Source organism: Oenanthe melanoleuca, chromosome 27, assembly GCF_029582105.1.
Source record: "Oenanthe melanoleuca isolate GR-GAL-2019-014 chromosome 27, OMel1.0, whole genome shotgun sequence".
NCBI lineage: Eukaryota > Metazoa > Chordata > Aves > Passeriformes > Muscicapidae > Oenanthe > Oenanthe melanoleuca.
Genome location: NC_079360.1, coordinates 1,674,367 through 1,692,540, shown reverse-complemented (window position 1 = coordinate 1,692,540; position 18,174 = coordinate 1,674,367). Strand labels below are relative to the sequence as shown.

At 52.8% G+C, this 18,174-nt stretch overlaps 1 protein-coding gene across 2 annotated transcripts in view; it reads right to left on the bottom strand.

Annotated features, from left to right (window-relative positions):
* Positions 1 to 384: 384 nt before the first annotated feature.
* NSF (N-ethylmaleimide sensitive factor, vesicle fusing ATPase) overlaps positions 385 to 18,174 on the bottom strand; it is a 73,278-nt gene continuing 55,488 nt past the window's right edge. Inside the window, exons 17-21 of one of the 2 annotated variants that reach the window (XM_056512338.1) lie at positions 18,043 to 18,122; positions 8,308 to 8,442; positions 7,404 to 7,517; positions 2,342 to 2,397; positions 385 to 1,999 (exon numbers count right to left, since the gene is read on the bottom strand). In XM_056512338.1, coding sequence (XP_056368313.1) covers positions 1,984 to 1,999; positions 2,342 to 2,397; positions 7,404 to 7,517; positions 8,308 to 8,442; positions 18,043 to 18,122 — 401 coding nt within the window. In that variant the 3' untranslated portion in view covers positions 385 to 1,983. The remainder of the gene's footprint in view (positions 2,000 to 2,341; positions 2,398 to 7,403; positions 7,518 to 8,307; positions 8,443 to 18,042; positions 18,123 to 18,174) is intronic. The other variant, XM_056512337.1, reaches the window with a different exon arrangement.

Below are 18,174 nucleotides of genomic sequence, written 5' to 3'. Positions count from 1 at the left end.
ACATTGAAAGCAATATTGTATATTTATTATGCATTTAAAGCCACTCTGCCAGGAGGAGCCATGGAGAACACAGAGTGGGGGGAAGGTGCTGCCCTTCCCTTGTGCCACCTGCAGGAAACATCTCAGATGGAGATGCTGGAATAGAGGTTGGAATGGCTCAGGGTCACTCCCTGCAGCCCACCCTGGTTTTCCAGCCTTTCAGACCCACAGACACTCCTGGGGCCTCCTCAGCACTGCAGGGCCACACAGCTGCACCAGAGTCCTCTCACTAACCTCTGCAATGGGGCCAACTACTGAGGCTGGGGTCAATTCAATCCAGGCACACACTGAGCACACAGCCCTGCTCCTCACACACACCAGCACCAGACACAGATGGCACCCAGGTCATCACAAGGAGTTGTGCTTTTTTATTGAATCCATTGAATGTGCAATTCAACCAGATATTTATTCATCAATCTAGTTCTGGACACAGACACGATAAGGTTTACAGCATTTGCTCTGAGATATAAGTTACTGTGTGCTGCTGCCACTCAGACTGGCAGAGGGAAGGGAGGAACAAATAAATTCACAAGATCATACACAAAATGAGAGGGAACCACCACTGGGACTCACAACAGCATCACAACACAAGAGCAGTGCCAGAGGAGCAGAGTGGAGTGGCTGAACTCCACCTGCTGAGCACACTGAGGACACCAGGACCCCCTGGGCCTGCAGCACCTGGGACCCTCCCCTGGGAACACCCTGCACCCTCTGCTAGCCCTTACTGGGGTCTGCTCCAATTTAGGAAGCTACACTGACTAAATCTGCAAAATGGCTTTGATTTCATGCCCCAGCACACTGAGGTATGTTCCAGGAACCCTCTGGAAGGAGTGGAGGCCAGGGGGAGCAGCCTCAGCATCTCCTGAGGCTGCAGGCTGTGGAAGGAGCAGGAGCAAGGTTTGATACATTCCTTTATTTCAGTGCAAAAACATGGCAACACACATCTCCTGCACCTGCAGAGCTTGGCTTCCCCTCTGTCTCTAAAGAGGAGTTTCAACCTTTGGTAACATGGCAGGAGAAAAGGGTAAAATGAGGCTGGAGGACACCAAAGCTGCCAACTACAGCAACTCAGGAAGAGCTGGAGGCTGGAACTAGCATCTCTAAAACTGTTGTTGAATTAACAACAAGATCTGATGCCTTAAATACTGGATTTGGAAATCTCCTCTACTCTGATCAACACCTCCCTGCCCTCTTCCAGTCCCCAGTGCCACCAGCAGTGTCCCATCAGGCCCCAGAACACCTGGGTATAAAGAGGGTGGGTGCAGCACCCAGGCTCTCCTGGGCTGGGTGGGTGTGGGGCTGGCTCAGATTCAGTGAGGGGGGGCTGACACCACAGAAAGCCTTCACCTGACCAGGGTAAGACAGAGCAGTGCTTCAACATCCCTCCACCAGACTGGCAGGTTTCCTGGAAGCCAGGATCTCATTCCCACTGCAGGAATGCTGGACACAAGTGAGGGTCAGCCCCACACCTCCCAGGACATGGCTCCCCCCAAAAAGCAGCCTGGCTGCACAGAGACAGAAGCACAGTGTTCTAGAGACACTTCCACGTGACATCAGAATATCGAAGACAAAGAATAAAGATACTCTATTGCACTACACATGCAGGCTCCACATGGGGCTCTGGGGATCAAGGGAGCATTTCACTTTGTCCAGTGTGTTGAGCACAGAAGAGTAAAGATCCCAGTGTTTGTTCTCCAGGTTGGTCACTTTTCCAGCTGTTGATCTTGCACTTGGTCCACCTTCAGTCTAGGGTAGGGACTCTTGCAAAAGAAGCCAAATCCATCAGGAAAGCATCATGCACATGTATAAAGCATCAAGCACACACTGGAACCCACTCACATGTAGCCAGGATAGATAGTGGTGTGAGTTTCCCCAGCACAGGTACTGCCCTACATGTATTAGAAAGTCATTCTCTAGGAGATGCCACTGTCCCACTGGGTTCAACTACTCCCTGTGGCACCTATGGGGAAAGAGTAGGACAAGAAACCAAAATTCCAGATCTTAGATAAACAGATGGATTTTAACTCAAGCAGAATCTCTTTTGATTTACTTTAGTTAAAGAAAGGTAAATTTTGGCCCAGTATCTCATGGACACTTTAAAAGCCAAGGGTCAATTCAGAAAAGCAGAGAATTCAGGCATGCAGGTTCCCAAACCTTCAGGACTCCCCCCTCCCAAACTGCTCTAAGAACTGCTCTGACAATACAGAGGGGCCAACAATGAGAGCAGATACTCCCACTGCAGGCTCCCCTCAGAGCAGCTCAGTTCTGAGCAGAAAAGAGAATTTTAAATAAAAGTACTTACGTTCCTTCTTCTCTCAGAAGAGCCAAGAACTTTTTCACCCGATACTCAGGATCCATCTGAGCAGCAAACAAACAGATCCCCATTAGTGCCAGGCAGCCAAAAGAAGCACAGAATCATGGAATGTCCTGAGCTGGGCAGGGTCATGGAGCCCAACACAGACACCCAGCAATGCCACCCTGGGCACCCCTGGGAGCTGCTGGAGCTCTGGCAGCCTCGGGGCTGTGCCCATTGCCTGGGTCCTTCTGAGAGAAGAAGCTTCCCCTGAGCTCCAGCCCCTCCCTGGGTCCTGTCCTGCCCACAGAGGGCAGAACTGGGGCCACAGAGGCTGCAGGAGCTGTGTTTGCTCTGCCTGAGCAGGGCTCTGGGGCTGCCAGGGCAGGCACTGCAAGGTGCAGGACTGGCACAAGCTGTGTGTGCTCCCAGGGCAGGGCATGGCACCTCACCCACACCTTGCTGCCAATGCCAGCCAGGCCCACTCCAAATCTGCTCCCATCAACCCCTTCCCACAGCTGGGGGAGCAAATGAAACAGGAGACAAGGAACTGAGGATGTTCTGAGTGCTCCTTTCCCCCAGAGGAGCAGCCCAAACCTGAGGCAGCACAAGGCTCCAGAACAGGCAGCACCAGTGAGTGCTGTGCATCCATCACCCAGTAACAGCCCCAGGGAGCAGAACTGCCTCCCCAGGACAGGACAGCAGGGATGGGGACAGGGATGGGAGGGAAGGCTCAGGAGACACTCAGGCTGCTGCTGCAGGACACCAGCTGTAGCTGGACCTGTCACCTGTGCTGCTGCACAGGATTGCTGATCCTCTCATGGAATCACTCCAGGAAATCTTCCTTAGATTTGCACCAAAATACAGTGAGTGAGGACTATAAACATCTGGAAATCAGAGGCTGCTGCTTCCCAGAATCTTGGTCTTGTATTCCAAAAGTTCTTGTGTGCTATAAACTCCAACTTGTGTTCCCTCTGCAAATTCCATCACCAGCCCTTATCCTCACCACGCTGGCAATCCAGGGGACTCACTCTGGGAACACCCAGGACATGGATCTGTGAAGTCACCTGGTGTGAGATCCCCACTTGGCAATATACAGGCAAACAAAAACAAAAAAACTGGGACTCATCCTTGCAGTGGGGAAGCAAAGTGTCAGCCTGTGTCACCAGAGAGGCCAAACATGGGTCTGGAACTCCTCCATCCCATCACATCCATTTTTCATCCCTGAAGGAAATTTTCTTCCCATTCCAGATGTGAAGAAGCCATCTATTTAAAATTCTGGCTGCTGCAGTGGAGGGCAACACAAATGCCTTCAAAAACAGCTCAGAAGAAAATAAATCCTAAACCAACAACAGTGTCCTCAGCAATGTGTGGGAGAAAGAGCCAGCAAGGATTTCTCCTTTGTGCTAAGAAAAGCCTAAAAATGTAAAACTTCCCATGGCTGTGAGATAGGAGAGCAAGGCCAGTTCCTCAGTGCCAACTGCTCAGCTACTTTTAGATCAGAAAAATAAATTCACTGCAACAAGAAGATTTAGAGGAACTCACTGAGGCTCCCTGAGCATTTCATTTGGGGTTTGAGCAGCAAAGAACACTGGCAATAGTCAGTCCAGGAAGAGAAGGAAGGTGAACCCCCAGGAGAGTGTTTGGAATGAAATACCCAGGGACTGAGGGACTGTGCTACCATCACACAGGAGACAGAGAGGCTGTCTGCAGGGTCCTAAACCTCCTTCACAACCTCTCCCAGCTGACACCTGGCTGCAAGGAAAGGCTCAGCTGTCACTGTCCCATTTCTGGGGGGGCTGTGGCAGCTGGGGACAGGGTCAGCAGTGCCCCTGGGCTCTGCCTGTGGTTCTGTCACAAAGGCTGAAGGCAGCTGCCACAGGAGCATGTGTGAACTCTGATCACCTGGACATCCCCTTCCTCTGGGGGCATCACAGCTTCAATCCACACCACCAGACCCAGCATGGGACCCTCACCTGGCAAAGGGTCCAGAGTCTTCCCCACCCAAGGGGCTCTGCTGTGCCCCTGTGGCTGGTGCTGCTGAAGCAGGAGCTTGGACTGGTCAGAGAACACCCTGGCTGGGAGGGACCCATGGGGAAGGATCATCCAGTCTAACTCCTGGCCCTGCACAGACACCCCAGTGGCATTCTGACCTCACTCATCCTACAGTCCCATGACAACTCCACCACCTCCCTCCCTGTATTTCTGAATGTTTCTGGAATGGCCAGTGCTGGGTAAAGCCTGACCCCAGCTCCAGGTGGGGGCACAAACAAGGAGTCACTTACAGACCAAACCCAAGGGTCTGAACACTGCTCCAAGAGCTGGGCTCAGGGGCAGAGGTCCCTGTGTGCCCACGTGCCACACACCCACCTGGGAGCCACCACCCCTGAACCTCCCTGTGGGACTGGGGCAGGCACATCCTGAGCCTGCAGGCACATCAGGAGAGGAGAGCCCTGCACCTGCTGCTGGTGCTGCCACTCAGGCCTCAGCTGGAGGGGGACCCAGCCCCACACAGCCCAGGAGCTCAGAGGAGGGAAATGCCAGCTGCTCCACCTGGGATGGACAGCCCCACACAGCCCAGGAGCTCAGAGGAGGGAAATGCCAGCTGCTCCACCTGGCATGGACAGCCCCACACAGCAGGGCTGGGCACAGCTGCCCGCACAGGGACTTCTCAGACAGACACAGCATGTGTTTGTAGACACCACACTGACCATGTCTCCTCCTGAAAGGGCTTCTTCAGAGCAGATGCTGAGGTGAAACCTTAGGAAACCATGGGAAGTCACCAAAACCAGGAAATAACAAAGGTCCAGCAGAGAGTTCTGCTAAAAACCCAACGTGACCTGACACAGTTAGACAAATCTCTTCATCCTCAGAAAATCTGTCCTAAAGCCACCAGCTGGAATTCAAACTTGCCAAGGCCAGTGCTCTGTTCTCCAAATGGAGGGTGCTGCCTCCCACCCTTCTCCACTGGACACTAAGGGTGTTCATGGACACTGTGTCCACAACCTGTCCTGGCCCCTGGGGGGACACAGCATTTACCTGCACACACCTTTCCAAAAGACAACTACTCATCTGGTGCAATTGAGCTTTCCTGTGAGGCCTGGCAGGTCCCAGCTCACTGTGCTTCCAGTGCCCTCAGACCCCAGCCCTGCTCACTCAGAGCCTGCTCTGCTCTCCTGTATTTATAGCAGTTCAGCAGATGGAGTCATGGAAACACCTCAGACCTTTTGGAACAGAGCTGGTTCATATTTAGCTGCCATATGCTGTTACCTCTGCTGTTACACAACCACTGGAGCCAGCACCAGAGCAGGAACCACCCTGCTGCCAGCCCTGCATGGGCAGCAAGGGAACCCTCAGTGGCTCTAGGGACAGTGGCAGCAGCTCATGTTTGATGCTCAGGGTGTGAGAAGGGCACAGCCCCAGCTCTGCTGTGCCCCCCCAGCCTGGCTGCTGCTGGACTCACCTACACAATGAAATAACACCCAGGAGCACTCTTCCTGCACAGCCTTGGGCAGAGTGAGGACTCTGTGGCAACAGTGTCACTGGTCACAGAGCCATGGAACACCCTCAGTGGGAAGGGGCCCACAGGGATCACCCAGCCCAGCTCCTGGCCCTGCACAGACACCCCCAAATCCCACCCTGGGCATCCCTGGCAGTGCTGCCCAAACTCTCCTGCAGCTCTGGCAGCCTCGGGGCTGGGACCATTCCCTGGGAGCCTGGGCAGTGCCCAAACCCTCTGGGGCAATAATCTTCTCCTGATACCCACCCAAACCCCCATGAGCCAGCCCCAGCCATTCCCTCAGGTCCTGTCCCTGTCACAGAGCACAGATCAGAGCTGCAGCCCCACTGAGCCCTGCCCTCAGTCTGCTCCAGCTGAACAAGTGACCTCAGCTGCTCCTCCTCTGGCTTCACCTCCACTCCCTTCCCCACCTTCAGGTCCCTCCTTTGGACACTCTAATTCCTTTCCATCCCTATGACACTGTGGTGCCCAGAACTGCCCCCCAGGAGGGGAACAGGCACAAGGGCCAGGCTGGGAACAGGGCTGGGCTCAGCATTCCCACCCAACTCCCCACTCAGAACTGCCCATGATTTACAGAACTTCCCCCTCCAGCTTTGAAAACAGCCAGCACCTCAGGAGAAAGCAGCACAAGAACAGGTCCTGTGTCAGAAGAAGGGAGCCATTGTCAGGGCCCAGGGAACACAGCAGCCCCTGAAGGCAGCACCCCTTAAATACATTTAATTCATGTGAGCAATGACTTACTGACTTGCCTGCAGGTATGGAATTAAAAGCCAAGGAAGAAGAGGAAAAAGTAATCTAGATAAATGACTTTATTCCCTGAGGTGACATCCAGTCAGAGCACATCCTTAGCAGTGAGCAAGTTTTAACAGAATTGTGAGGAGTGAACAGAGGGGTGCTGTGAGCTACAAGTCTCTTCACTTCTGCCCTGCCTCTGTGAGAAGATCTGAGGACAGTTCACTCAGCTGCACTAAATCCATCTGATGTGGGGGGCTGGGGGAGCACTGGGATGTCAGGGGAGGATTAGGGCTGCACCCTCAGCCCTGTCAGCATGAGCACCAGCTTGCTGCCTGGCTCCAGGCATGGGTGCTGCTGCGGGGGAGGGCTCAGGGCTGCATACTTCTACCCTCTGCAATTATTTGCTTTTAAGTGCTGAAAGTGGAAAATAAAGAGAAGAGCAGCTGAACAGCCTGACAGATTTATCTTCTTCAGGGAAAGAGCACATACACCTGGACAGGCACCTTCTTCTTTAAAAAAAAAAAAAAACCTGAGGTGATTGCTATCTGCAATCTTAACATGCTGGGTGGAGAGAAGAAATTCCATGAAAGGTGAGTTAATCCAGATGCTCTGAAGTGCAGCTCTGAACAGCCCATGGGCACAGGGGGATTTAAAGATCTCTGTGGACCAAGATGTGGTGATTTCTTTGTTCTGAAAATTTCCCCTCGCTGCAAATTAAACCAATGCAAAGGCTCCCACTGCCAGCAGGGGTCTGCAGAGAAGGAACCCCAGGACAGCTGCAGCACCCCAGTGCTTCCTCCCCAGATCCATTCCTACCTGTAAGGACATTTCTATCAGCATCAGCAGCTTCTTGATCCCGATCCAGACAGGCTTCCCTTTGACGTTCTGGGCAATCATGCTGCGCTCCTTGTCTTTGAAGTTACCCAGGAGCTGGGGAGTCATTTCAAAAAATCAACAACAGGACACTGAGAGAAGGGAAAATGGTACCTACCTTGGGAGAAAGGGAATGGGAAGCTAGAAGCATTTACTAGCTGAGAAGGAAAATCTGTTGCAATCTATCTTACACAAGGCAAAGCACAAACAAAAAAATTCTTTAATTCCCTAATGTTTTTTCTTTCCCATAACATCCCTTATCCAACAGTTAGTGCTGTGCTCTTCTGCTGCACTCCAAGTCTTCTCCAGATCAGGGTCTACAAGGAAACAATGGGTCAGGCCACAGGAAGTTTCCACCTGCTGCAGGAGTGTCTGTGTCTCTCAGGCTTCAGCAACACCACACTGGGACATGTTTGCCAATGGCACCAAAGATTTGCCTGTTCAGTTTATTTTAACAGCCTTCAGTACTCACTACAACTCCCACTAGGGCACAGAATACGGAGACAGTGAAGGCAGGAATTTATAATTCCTCAGCACCAAACACCTTCAGTTGATGCTGTTGCAATTCACCAGAGCTCAGCACCCTCCGGGCACACTCGGAGTTTAAGTGTCCCAATTATATTCATTACCCACTTCCATGCACTTGGAATGCCTCAATCCAGACCACAAACCTCTCCCCAGACCTGCTGTTCTCTAATTTTGCCTTAATTTAATTCATGAAAAAGCAAATTGCAAAGCTGTGTTATGACATGATGTCAAGTGGGCTGGTGTTACCAGACACAGCTACTGCAAAATCCCTCATTTCCAACACATTTTGAGCATTTGTCATCCTTGAACTTCTCCTCACCTCTAAAGCCTCCATGAGCTGCTCCCCAGTGGCAATGTTGGGCACGTGGATGGTGGTGCTGAAGGCATTGAGCATCTCCATCTCCTGCAGGACGTCCTTGCGGCTCGTGGTGCCGATGATCAGCAGCTTGCGGCCCTGCCCAGCCAAGGAGAGAGTCAGCACAGGGAAATCTGGGGAGAAGCAGCCTGGGGAAGGCTCAGCTAACTGCAAATGATGGATGGGAAATGGCCATTGAAAAGCCCACTTCAAATAAAATTAATAGGATTAAATCTGGCAGTAATTGAAGTGGCCAAAGCAGCCACAGGAGAGCAGGATCAGCTCTCGGAGCCATGCCACCAGCAGGGCCCAGGAATTGTGCTGCACAAAGCCCCACCACACTCCCAGCTCCTCCTGAGCCCAGCAGCAGAAATAGCTGCATCCTCATTAAATCCAAAAGCCTGAGCAAACTCCCACTCCCAAAAGCTGAATTACAAATGACTTCTCAGGGGAACAGCCTGTCTCCAGGAATCTGTGGGTACAGTGAATTCCCTGCTCCTGCTCCTGCTCAGGCAGTTCCAGTGGAATTCCAGCTCAGGCTTTGGAGCAGAGGTTGCTGTGAATCCCTGAGTTCCCCCTGCAGCTGTACAGGGCAGCCCCACTCCAGCAGCCTCCAATTCCCAACCCAGAGTGCACAGAGCAGCCCTGAGTCAGCCCAGGCAATAACAGGGTTCATGAATAATAGAGCAAGTTGTGGAAAACATCAGCTGCAAATGCAAATCCACTGCTGTTTGTTCACCTTGCAGAGCCCCTTCCACTGCTATCTGAATTTCCCTGTGCAGGGTTTGGACTCTGCTCCATATTGGCTGATGGAGGGAGCTGCTGGGATTGCCAGGCAGGACCATCAGTCCCTTTCCTGTCCCAGTGCACAGAGAGCCCATGGGCTGGGAGGGGCCTGGCTGGCCAAGGACCCCCCTCTTCTGCTGTACAACAAGTCTGGCTGAGGCTCCAAGGGTGAAGTGAATGCCCAGTGCCCACCCAGAGGGTTTGGGCACTGCCCAGGCTCCCAGGGAATGGCTGGAGCTGTGTCAGGGGGTTGGGATAGGATCAGGGAAAGGTTCTTCCCTCCCCCAGAGGGTTTGGGCACTGCCCAGGATCCCCAGGGAATGGTCCCAGCCCCGAGGCTGCCAGAGAGAGTCTGGACAGCCAGGGATGCCCAGGGTGGGATTTGGGGGTGTCTGTGCAGAAACAGGAGCTGGTTTGATGATTCCTGGGGGTCCCTTCCCACTCAGGATACTCTGTGATTCTGTGCAAGCTCTGTATTTCAACTTCATGACACAAAACTTCATCATTATAAAAATAAAACAAAACCCTAAAAATTGTTCCCAGAATGAATCCTGTAACATTTGCATTGCCTTGACAGAGGATGAAAACCTGTTTAAACACATCTTTGATGCACAGTGCATCTTCCCAGGGTCTGCTCTTCCCCTGAACACATCCTGCTCCTGCTCCAGCTGTTGGACACTGAGCAAGATGCTAACTGGGAATAAGCTCAAGCTTGGCTCTAGTCCAAGAGACAAAAAGGAAGAAACATGTGGCAGGTGGCACCAGAGCATGTCCCAGGTCACCAGTGGCACACAGGGCTCTGCTGGGGACACTGCTGCCCCTGCTGTGTGAATGAATCCCCACCTGCAGCTCAGGAGGCACCACAGCACCACCTCTTTGGAAAAGAGAAAAAGGGGGGAAACAGCCAATTCCTGAGCTGAAAATGCTGGGTTAGAACTGCAGTGGAAGCAGTTAATGTGATGTTCCAGGGCTGAGGGTCCAACACTGCCTGCAGGTCACCTGGGGAAGGGCACAGTGTCCTCAGGAAGCAGCACACAGCCATCCCATGGTATTTCTGCCCCTTTCCACAGGTGCTGCTCTCACCACATCCTGCATGGCCACAGCTTTGCAACTGCACAGGATTCCTTTCCTTTTGGATGCTCCAGGAAGGCCAGGAAAATATTACAGCATTTTACAAGTTGAGCCAGATCAGGAAGATCTGGCTGGCAAAGATGAAAACCCAACACACTTAGTGGAGAGAAAGTGAATGGAGTTTGATCCTCACTCCCACAGGAACTCAGGAAGCCCCACTGGGTGCCCATTTTCATGGAACCATGGAATGCTGGAATGGTTTGGGTTGGAACAGACCCTGAGACCATCTTGTTCCACACCCTGCCATGGACAGGGACACCTCCCATGAGAGATTCCCAGCTAAAGCACTGGAGCCCAAGAGGGTTAAGTGATGCTCAGCAGCAGAAAAGCTTTGTGCCTGCACAAAGACAAAATTCCAGCAGCTTTTCCACTATGGAAAGGGTTGGTAAAACAGGGTGGAAGCACTGAAGTGGCGGCTGTGTGAGCTGAGTCCCCAGAAAACACCTGAAGCACAGCCTGCTCCTGAGCCCACAGACATCTGCTCCCCAGGACAGGGCTCAGAGTGCCTCCAGCCTGCTGGATCCCCCTGGCAGGGCAGCAGAACTCCAGGAGCACTCAGGGATTATCACAGAACTGACTGGAACATCTCATCCCAGCTCTGACTTTTGCTCTGTATTTCCTCACACCCTGTCCTCAGGGAGCTCCTGTTCCTCCCCTGCTGCTGTGGCTGATGCTGCAGATGCTGTAACTCAGCAAAGGGCGCAGCCCAGCAAGGAGAATTCCTGCTCCCTTAGCCAAGGGATCCCAACCAGCCACACACAGGCACCTCAAACAGCTTCCCTGCTGCACAGCTCAGGTACCAGGGCACACAGCAAGCCAAGGACAGACCCCTGACCAGAACTGAGCCTCCAAAGCACAGAACATCCCCTCAGACCCATCTGCTTCACAAGTGGTCCTCCTAAAAACTTATTTATTACTGTATGGAACTCTCAAAATCCTGAACAGCTTGGGCAAGGGGCTGTGTTAATAACAGTTTCCCATGAACTATGAGCATTTTAGAGGGGAAAAAACTGCTCAGCAGCACCCAGGCAGTGTCTGTTCCCCAAATATAGCTCCCAGCATGTGTACAGTGCCTGGCACACTGATCAGGCATCAATCAAGGGGATAACTACCTCAGAGGGGCTGCCTGAGGGATGCTTCCCTCATCATTAATGAAGTCTGTGCCTGATTACAATAAAAATGGAATTTACTTGGAGTTTCATCAGGGAAGGACACAGGCAGCACAGGAATGTCACAGTGAGGGGAGATTTACCTCCTGGCACATCAGGTCTCCATGACTGATCTTGCTCTCAGCTACTGGAGCCCAGATGACACATCCCTCCTGCCAGGAAAGCTGCCCCCACCCTGGACTGATGCAGCAAACATTCCCTAAAGGACAGACCAGGGGTGGCAAACCCAGCCAGGGGCACTCTGAGTCACTGGCCCAAAGCCATTGGGCACTGGGCAGCTCTGCACACACAGAAAGGGTCCACAGACCACTGAGGAAACCACTGGCATTCCCTGTGGAAATTCTGTGGGAACACCAGCTCCATCTCACTCTGTGTGTGACCACTGGGACAGATTTAGAACAGGAAAAGAGCAGAACAGGATCATCATTCTGCCATGTGAATCCAGGAGTTCCTTCCTGTGTCCAATACTCCAAACCCAGCATTTCTGAGCTGGGGTGTTCACCTGGAGAAGGGAAGGGTCTGGGGACACCTCAGAGCCCCTTCCAGTGCCTAAAGGGGCTCCAGGAGAGCTGGGAAGGGACTGGGACAAGGGAATGGACTCCCAGTGCCCAGGGCAGGGCTGGATGGGATACTGGGATGGAATTGATCCCTGGGAGGGTGGGCAGGGCTGGCACAGGGTGCCCAGAGCAGCTCCTGCCCCTGGATCCCTGGCAGTGTCCCGGCCAGGCTGGGCAGGGCTGGGAGCAGCTGGGACAGAGGGAGGTGTCCCTGCCATGGCAGGGGTGGCACTGGGCAGGCTTTGGGGTCCTTTCCAACCCAAACCATTCCATGTTTCTAAGATTCTGTTGAGTTGGACAAGTCAGAGAAAGCACTGGGGATGGTCAGGGTTTAGAGAATAACTTCCCTAAATAGATCCTTGGTAAAAACAGAGATGTTTATAAAATCACAGGTGGTGTAGAGCACATGAGGGAGAGACTGCTGCTTGTCATTACAGAAACCAGGGAGCACAGAAGGAATTATCAAACATCACATAAACTGAACTAAAGGGTGTTTGCTCTCACCAACAGCTCAGCTGGACTCAGGCAAGCACAGTGCTAAGAATGGAAAGGCTTAACAAGGTTGAAAAGCACCAGGATGAGTTCCCAGAGGGCAGACCCATCAGCAATTTTTAGATATCTCTGTTAAAATCTATTCCCAAGTCCCTGAACCACTGACGTGGTTGGGAGCTCCTCAGAACAGATGGCTACTCCACAAAAGTGCTTAAAATTTTTAACAGCTCCACCCAAAAGATGCTGATTTTTCCCTGCTTTCCTCAGAAGAAGCCATGCCTTCAACTCCCTGCCTTTAACCCTGACCCTGGGAGCAGCCACAGTGACCCCAGCACTGACAGGGCAGGAGTCCCTCCAGCTCCTCAAACTTTCAGGCAACTCAACAAACAAGTGAGAAGCCCCAGGGCAGCCCTGCTTGCCCCAGGAATTATGGAGGCAGCAGGAAAAGCCATCAAACAGGGAAAACTGCCCTCACCCAGCTCCTGTGCACTGACACACACCAGGGCAGGTCCCAGGGTTTGTTCTTGTTACAGGATCCCAGAATGGCCCTGGAAGGGGCCATGGTGCCACTCCCTGCTCCAGCAGGGTCATTCCAGAGCACAGGGCTCCATTTTCAGAAAAATTCACTTTCTTCATCCTTATTTTCTACAGCAGCCATGGTGAAGGCAATGCCACAGCAAATCAGGATTCAAGCTAAACTCCCAAAAACCAGGTATAACATGTGAGTAATTACCAAGGAAGAACAGCTTAGAATGATTTAGTGTCAGATGTACAACCAGGGCAGTTCCAGCCCAGTTCTTCCATCACAGAGATCAGACACAGGCACAGCCTTAGACCTGGACTCATCCTGTCCATTTTCAGGCAAAGTGCCCCAGTTTGGAGCCCAAGATCCCCCTGTGCTGACAGGGGGACAGTGCAGAGGTGTGTCCTGCCCTTCTGCCTTCTGGAAGAGGGGTGACCCCAGAGCTGACCCCTCTGCTGCAGGGATTTTACCTGACTGAAGGATATTCTTGCAGGAGCTGCTGGAACCAAGTGAATTTTCCAGGAGGGATTCCTCTAGCACAGCAGCACATCTGTGCCCAGGGGGAGCTAGAACATGACACAGCTACAGACTGTGAGCAGCTGGAGCCTCAACACAGCACTGGAGCCTCCAACTAGAGAATTTCAGCAAATGCAGCCAGCCCCAGGCAAGGGCAGCCTGAGCCCAGCTGGAACCAGGCACTGGTGACTCTGGGGTGCCTCTGCCACCCACCAGCTGCTCCCTGTGCTCAGGACCTTTGTACACCTTTATCCTGTGTTTGGGTCTTGGGAACTCCTCACATGCCAAGGGACAAACACAATTCTCCAGGTTTCTGCATATAAAGGTAACATCACTGATGACTGGAATTGCTTCCAATTCACACCAAGTGATGTGGAATCAGGAATGCATCTGGGATTACACCAAACAAGGAGATTATTCCCCCATAACTTTCATCAACTGGCTAAAGACTCCAGTGTCCCAGTGAGAAAAGGGGCTGGGGGCTTTGGGAGCAGTGGAAGGGCAGCTCCAGAAGAGGGTGTTCCTTGGAGGGAAGGGGCTGGGGGCTGTGGGACAGTGACAGGACACCCCCAGGGCTGTGACAGTGACAGGACACTCCAGGCCGGGCTGTGACAGTGACAGGACACCCCCAGTGCTGGGGGCTGTGACAGTGACAGGACACCCCCAGGGCTGTGACAGTGACAGGACACTCCAGGCCAGGCTGTGGCAGTGACAGGACACCCCCAGTGCTGGGGGCTGTGACAGTGACAGGACACCCCCAGGGCTGTGACAGGACACCCCGGGCCGGGCTGTGACAGGACACTCCCCAGGGGCTGTGACAGTGACAGGACACCCCGGGCAGGGCTGTGACAGGACACCCCCAGTGCTGGGGGCTGTGACAGTGACAGGACATCCCCAGTGCTGGGGGCTGTGACAGTGACAGGACATCCCACAGTGACAGGACATCCCCAGGAGTGGGTGTCCCTTGGAGATAAAGGGCTGGGGGCTGTGGGACAGTGACAGGACACCCCCAGTGCTGGGGGCTGTGACAGTGACAGGACACCCCGGGCCGGGTTGTGACAGTGACAGGACACCCCGGGCTGTGACAGTGACAGGACACCCCGGGCTGTGACAGTGACAGGACACCCCGGGCCGGGCTGTGACAGTGACAGGACACCCCGGGCCGGGTTGTGACAGTGACAGGACACCCCGGGCTGTGACAGTGACAGGACACCCCGGGCCGGGCTGTGACAGTGACAGGACACCCCGGGCTGTGACAGCGACAGGACACCCCCAGGGCTGTGACAGTGACAGGACACCCCGGGCTGTGACAGCGACAGGACACCCCGGGCCGGGCTCTGGCTGCAGGGTGGGTCCCCAGGAGGACGGTCCCCTTGCTCAGCTCCCTGGCCCGCCCAGCCCGTGCCCCGGGGACAGCGAGGTCCCTCCCAGCCCGGCCATTGTGGGAAGCAGCAGGAGGCAGTGCGAGCCCGGCTGGGCTGGGCAGCTCCAGCCCCGCTGTGACTCTCATGCAGATGAAGCAGCCCCGGCTCTGGGCTCTGCTGCTGCTCAGCTCTCAGCAAAGTCCTTTTCTCTGCTCGGCTCCCTGCTGAGACAGCCCTTTTCAGCCTTTCCATCCCCCAGTCCCTGCTCCTGCACAACACAGGCAAACTTGATTGAATTAAAGACCCAAGAGAACATGGTTTATTTTCTTCTCTTCAAGGCATTTCAGAAAAGATTTTTAATTGGTTTAAAAAAAGATGCTGAACAAAATGCAATGGTTTTCAGCCCTCTTGAAGCAGCAGTAACAGATAGCACTATTTAACACTGCTGAGTGGAACCACAAGCAGGAGCTGTGACTGGCAATTTAAAGCAAGCTCAGAGAGGTTTCTAGTTTATTTAAAGTCTAAAGTGTTTACTCTCAAAAGAAAACCAGAACCTTCAAGTGTTTGCCCTTCCCACAGCATGTTCCAATAATCCAGCCTCCCTTGGAAGAGCAGAGCCTGGGAGGCAGCTTTTCCTCCACCAATTCAACAGAGACATGCACCCCCATGCATAATTAATAACATTTCATCCCAGAAATGCTTCCCTTCCACACAGAGCCTCCAGTGACTGCAGGGAGCTGCCTGCACATCAAGAATATCCCTGCAAGTGATGTGACACCCCAGTGAATTCCTAATCTGGGCCACAGCAGAGGGAGCAGCCACGCTGCATCCATGGGGACAGGGCACAGGGAATGGCTTCCACTGCCCAGGGCAGGGATGGAGGGATGGAGGGATGGATATTGGAAGGAAATTCCTCCCTGTGAGGATGGGGAGGCCCTGGAATGGAATTCCCAGAGCAGCTGTGGCTGCCCCTGGATCCCTGGCAGTGTCCCAGGCCAGGCTGGACAGAGCTTGGAGCACCTGGGACAGTGGGAGGTGTCCCTGCCATGGCAGGGGTGGCACTGGATGGGTTTAAGGTCCTTCCCAAGCCAAACCATTCCATGATTCCTTGAAATCAGCTCAGTATTTCAGCCCCCTGCCACGAGTGAAACACCAAAGCAAAGAGGAACAGGTATTGTCTCCCCAGCATCCTGCCAAGAATTTCTCTCAGCACAGGGATGTCCCAGGAGATCCCATTTTTACAGGAATGATGCTAAACCATGATCCCAGTCCCACAGAAATCCATGGTGCTTCTACCCCAGGCAGGTCAGTACCACTCACTCAGAGCCTGTATCTGCACCTCAGATACAGCAACCCCCTGAGATCAGCCACTCCTTGCAAAGAAACTGCTCCTCAAGGGAACTTGTAACTTCAGAGAGGACTTGGAAGGGGTTGATTAACCTTCAGGATTATCCCCATCATGGGTTCCCCACCTGAGCTCAATACCTCCAGTCTCTGTGCCCAAATCCAACCTTTTCCACAGCAGAAAAGGCCTTTTCCTGCACCACTCTGTTTCTTACACAGCTTTGGGTTTTTAAATGCCCAAGATCCCACATGCCATGGCTGTCCCAGGGAACTCACTATAAACACACCAGGAAGAGCCCTGACCCCACAACTACCAGAGCAGGGCAGCCCAAAGGGCTCAGCTCACCCCATGTCTAACCCAGACACTTAAACAAAAAGAGAAAAACCCCCACATGATCAATCAACCAGTGACATTTCCTCAGCAAACTCACTCTCTACCCTCCAACAATTTATAGCTTAAGTCACCATAATATTGGCTGTCAAGGCAGAGTCTGCCAGCCCCCAGGGCATTTCAAACCCTGCTGAGCACAAATCTCTGCAACAAGCACAAACTTGGCAAATATCTGTGAGCTGCAGCCTGTCCTGCTCTTGGGAGCCCCAGGTGCCCCCCAAAGGGCAGCACACATTCAGGAAGCAATGGGCAAATGGACAATTTAATACTTGGCCTAGATGAGGTGTTAGGGCTGGGTTGGACTCCATGATCTTGGAGGTCTCTTCCAACCCAGTGATTCTGTGAATTCCTTGGAACACTGAACCAAATCAAGTTCTGTTTTCCCTATTAATTGATGGAAGAACCACGTCCTGTCTGTGCAAAGCCTGCAAGAGGTCAGTGAGTGCAGGAGTGCAGTGAGCAGGGATGGCTGTGCTGCTCCAGGCAGCTGCTCTGCTCCAAGCCTCGGGTAAAACCTGGATGCTGCTGTGTCACAGACTTCACGTGGCCTAGAAAGCTCTCTGGGAGAATCTTTGTTCTCCCAGGCTGACACAGGGAACTCAGGGCTGTGGCATTACAACTGAGTTCAAAGTCCTGAGTTTGAAAGGTCTTTTCACCAAACTCTCTAATGAAAACAACACTCACACACACTCCTGTGCCAGGATATTAAACATGACAAAAAACTGACTTCACCCAGACTGTGCCTCTCTGCTTTTTCCTGACACCAGCTTTCAAGGTGTTCCTGTTATGAGGTTATTTATTCATGCAGATGCTCTCACACACACAGAAGAAATTCAGTGAAGGACAGGAAAATGGCAATGAAGAAAGGAGTCCCTGCCTGTCTGTCTCAGCCAGCAGGAGCTGCAGAACCCTCAGCACCTGTGATGTTCTTAAATCTCATCGAGCCACAAAGTGCAAACAGACAGGATCAGCATGAGAGACAAGATCTTAAGCTTGCCTCAGTCATTGCAATTAACACCTCATCATTTCAAGTTAAGAACAAATTAAACCACTGACAACCACAATCACAGATTACACAGAAATTGATTTATAAACAGGGAGGGAGCACGTGGCTGAGCCAGGGTGGATCTGGCCTGAACAGCTCCTCAGAGGACAGGCAGCTGCCACAACTCAGCTTTACTTGGTGAAGGTTAAACTGGTTTCCTCAGTCAGTATTTTTAGGAGTAACTGCAGAAGATTCAGCCCCCAGTAATTAGATATTTGAAGCTGAATCCCCTGTTATCCCAGAAATGTCCAAGTGCATGAAGAGCACAGGCTGGGATTAATGTGGCTGACTCAGACAAAAGCAGTAACAGCACTGGCAGCTCCAGGCAGACACAAAGCTGCCAGTGTCCCAGTTCCTGCAGGAACAGGGATCCTGCCTTACCTGAGGGGGGGCTTTCTTCAGCAGCACCAGAAGGGCCTGCAAGACCAGATTGGAGAACCGAGGTCCAATAGGGACATAATCTGAAAGGAAAATGCATTTTGATGCCCATGGGGCAGATGCACATTTAAGGCA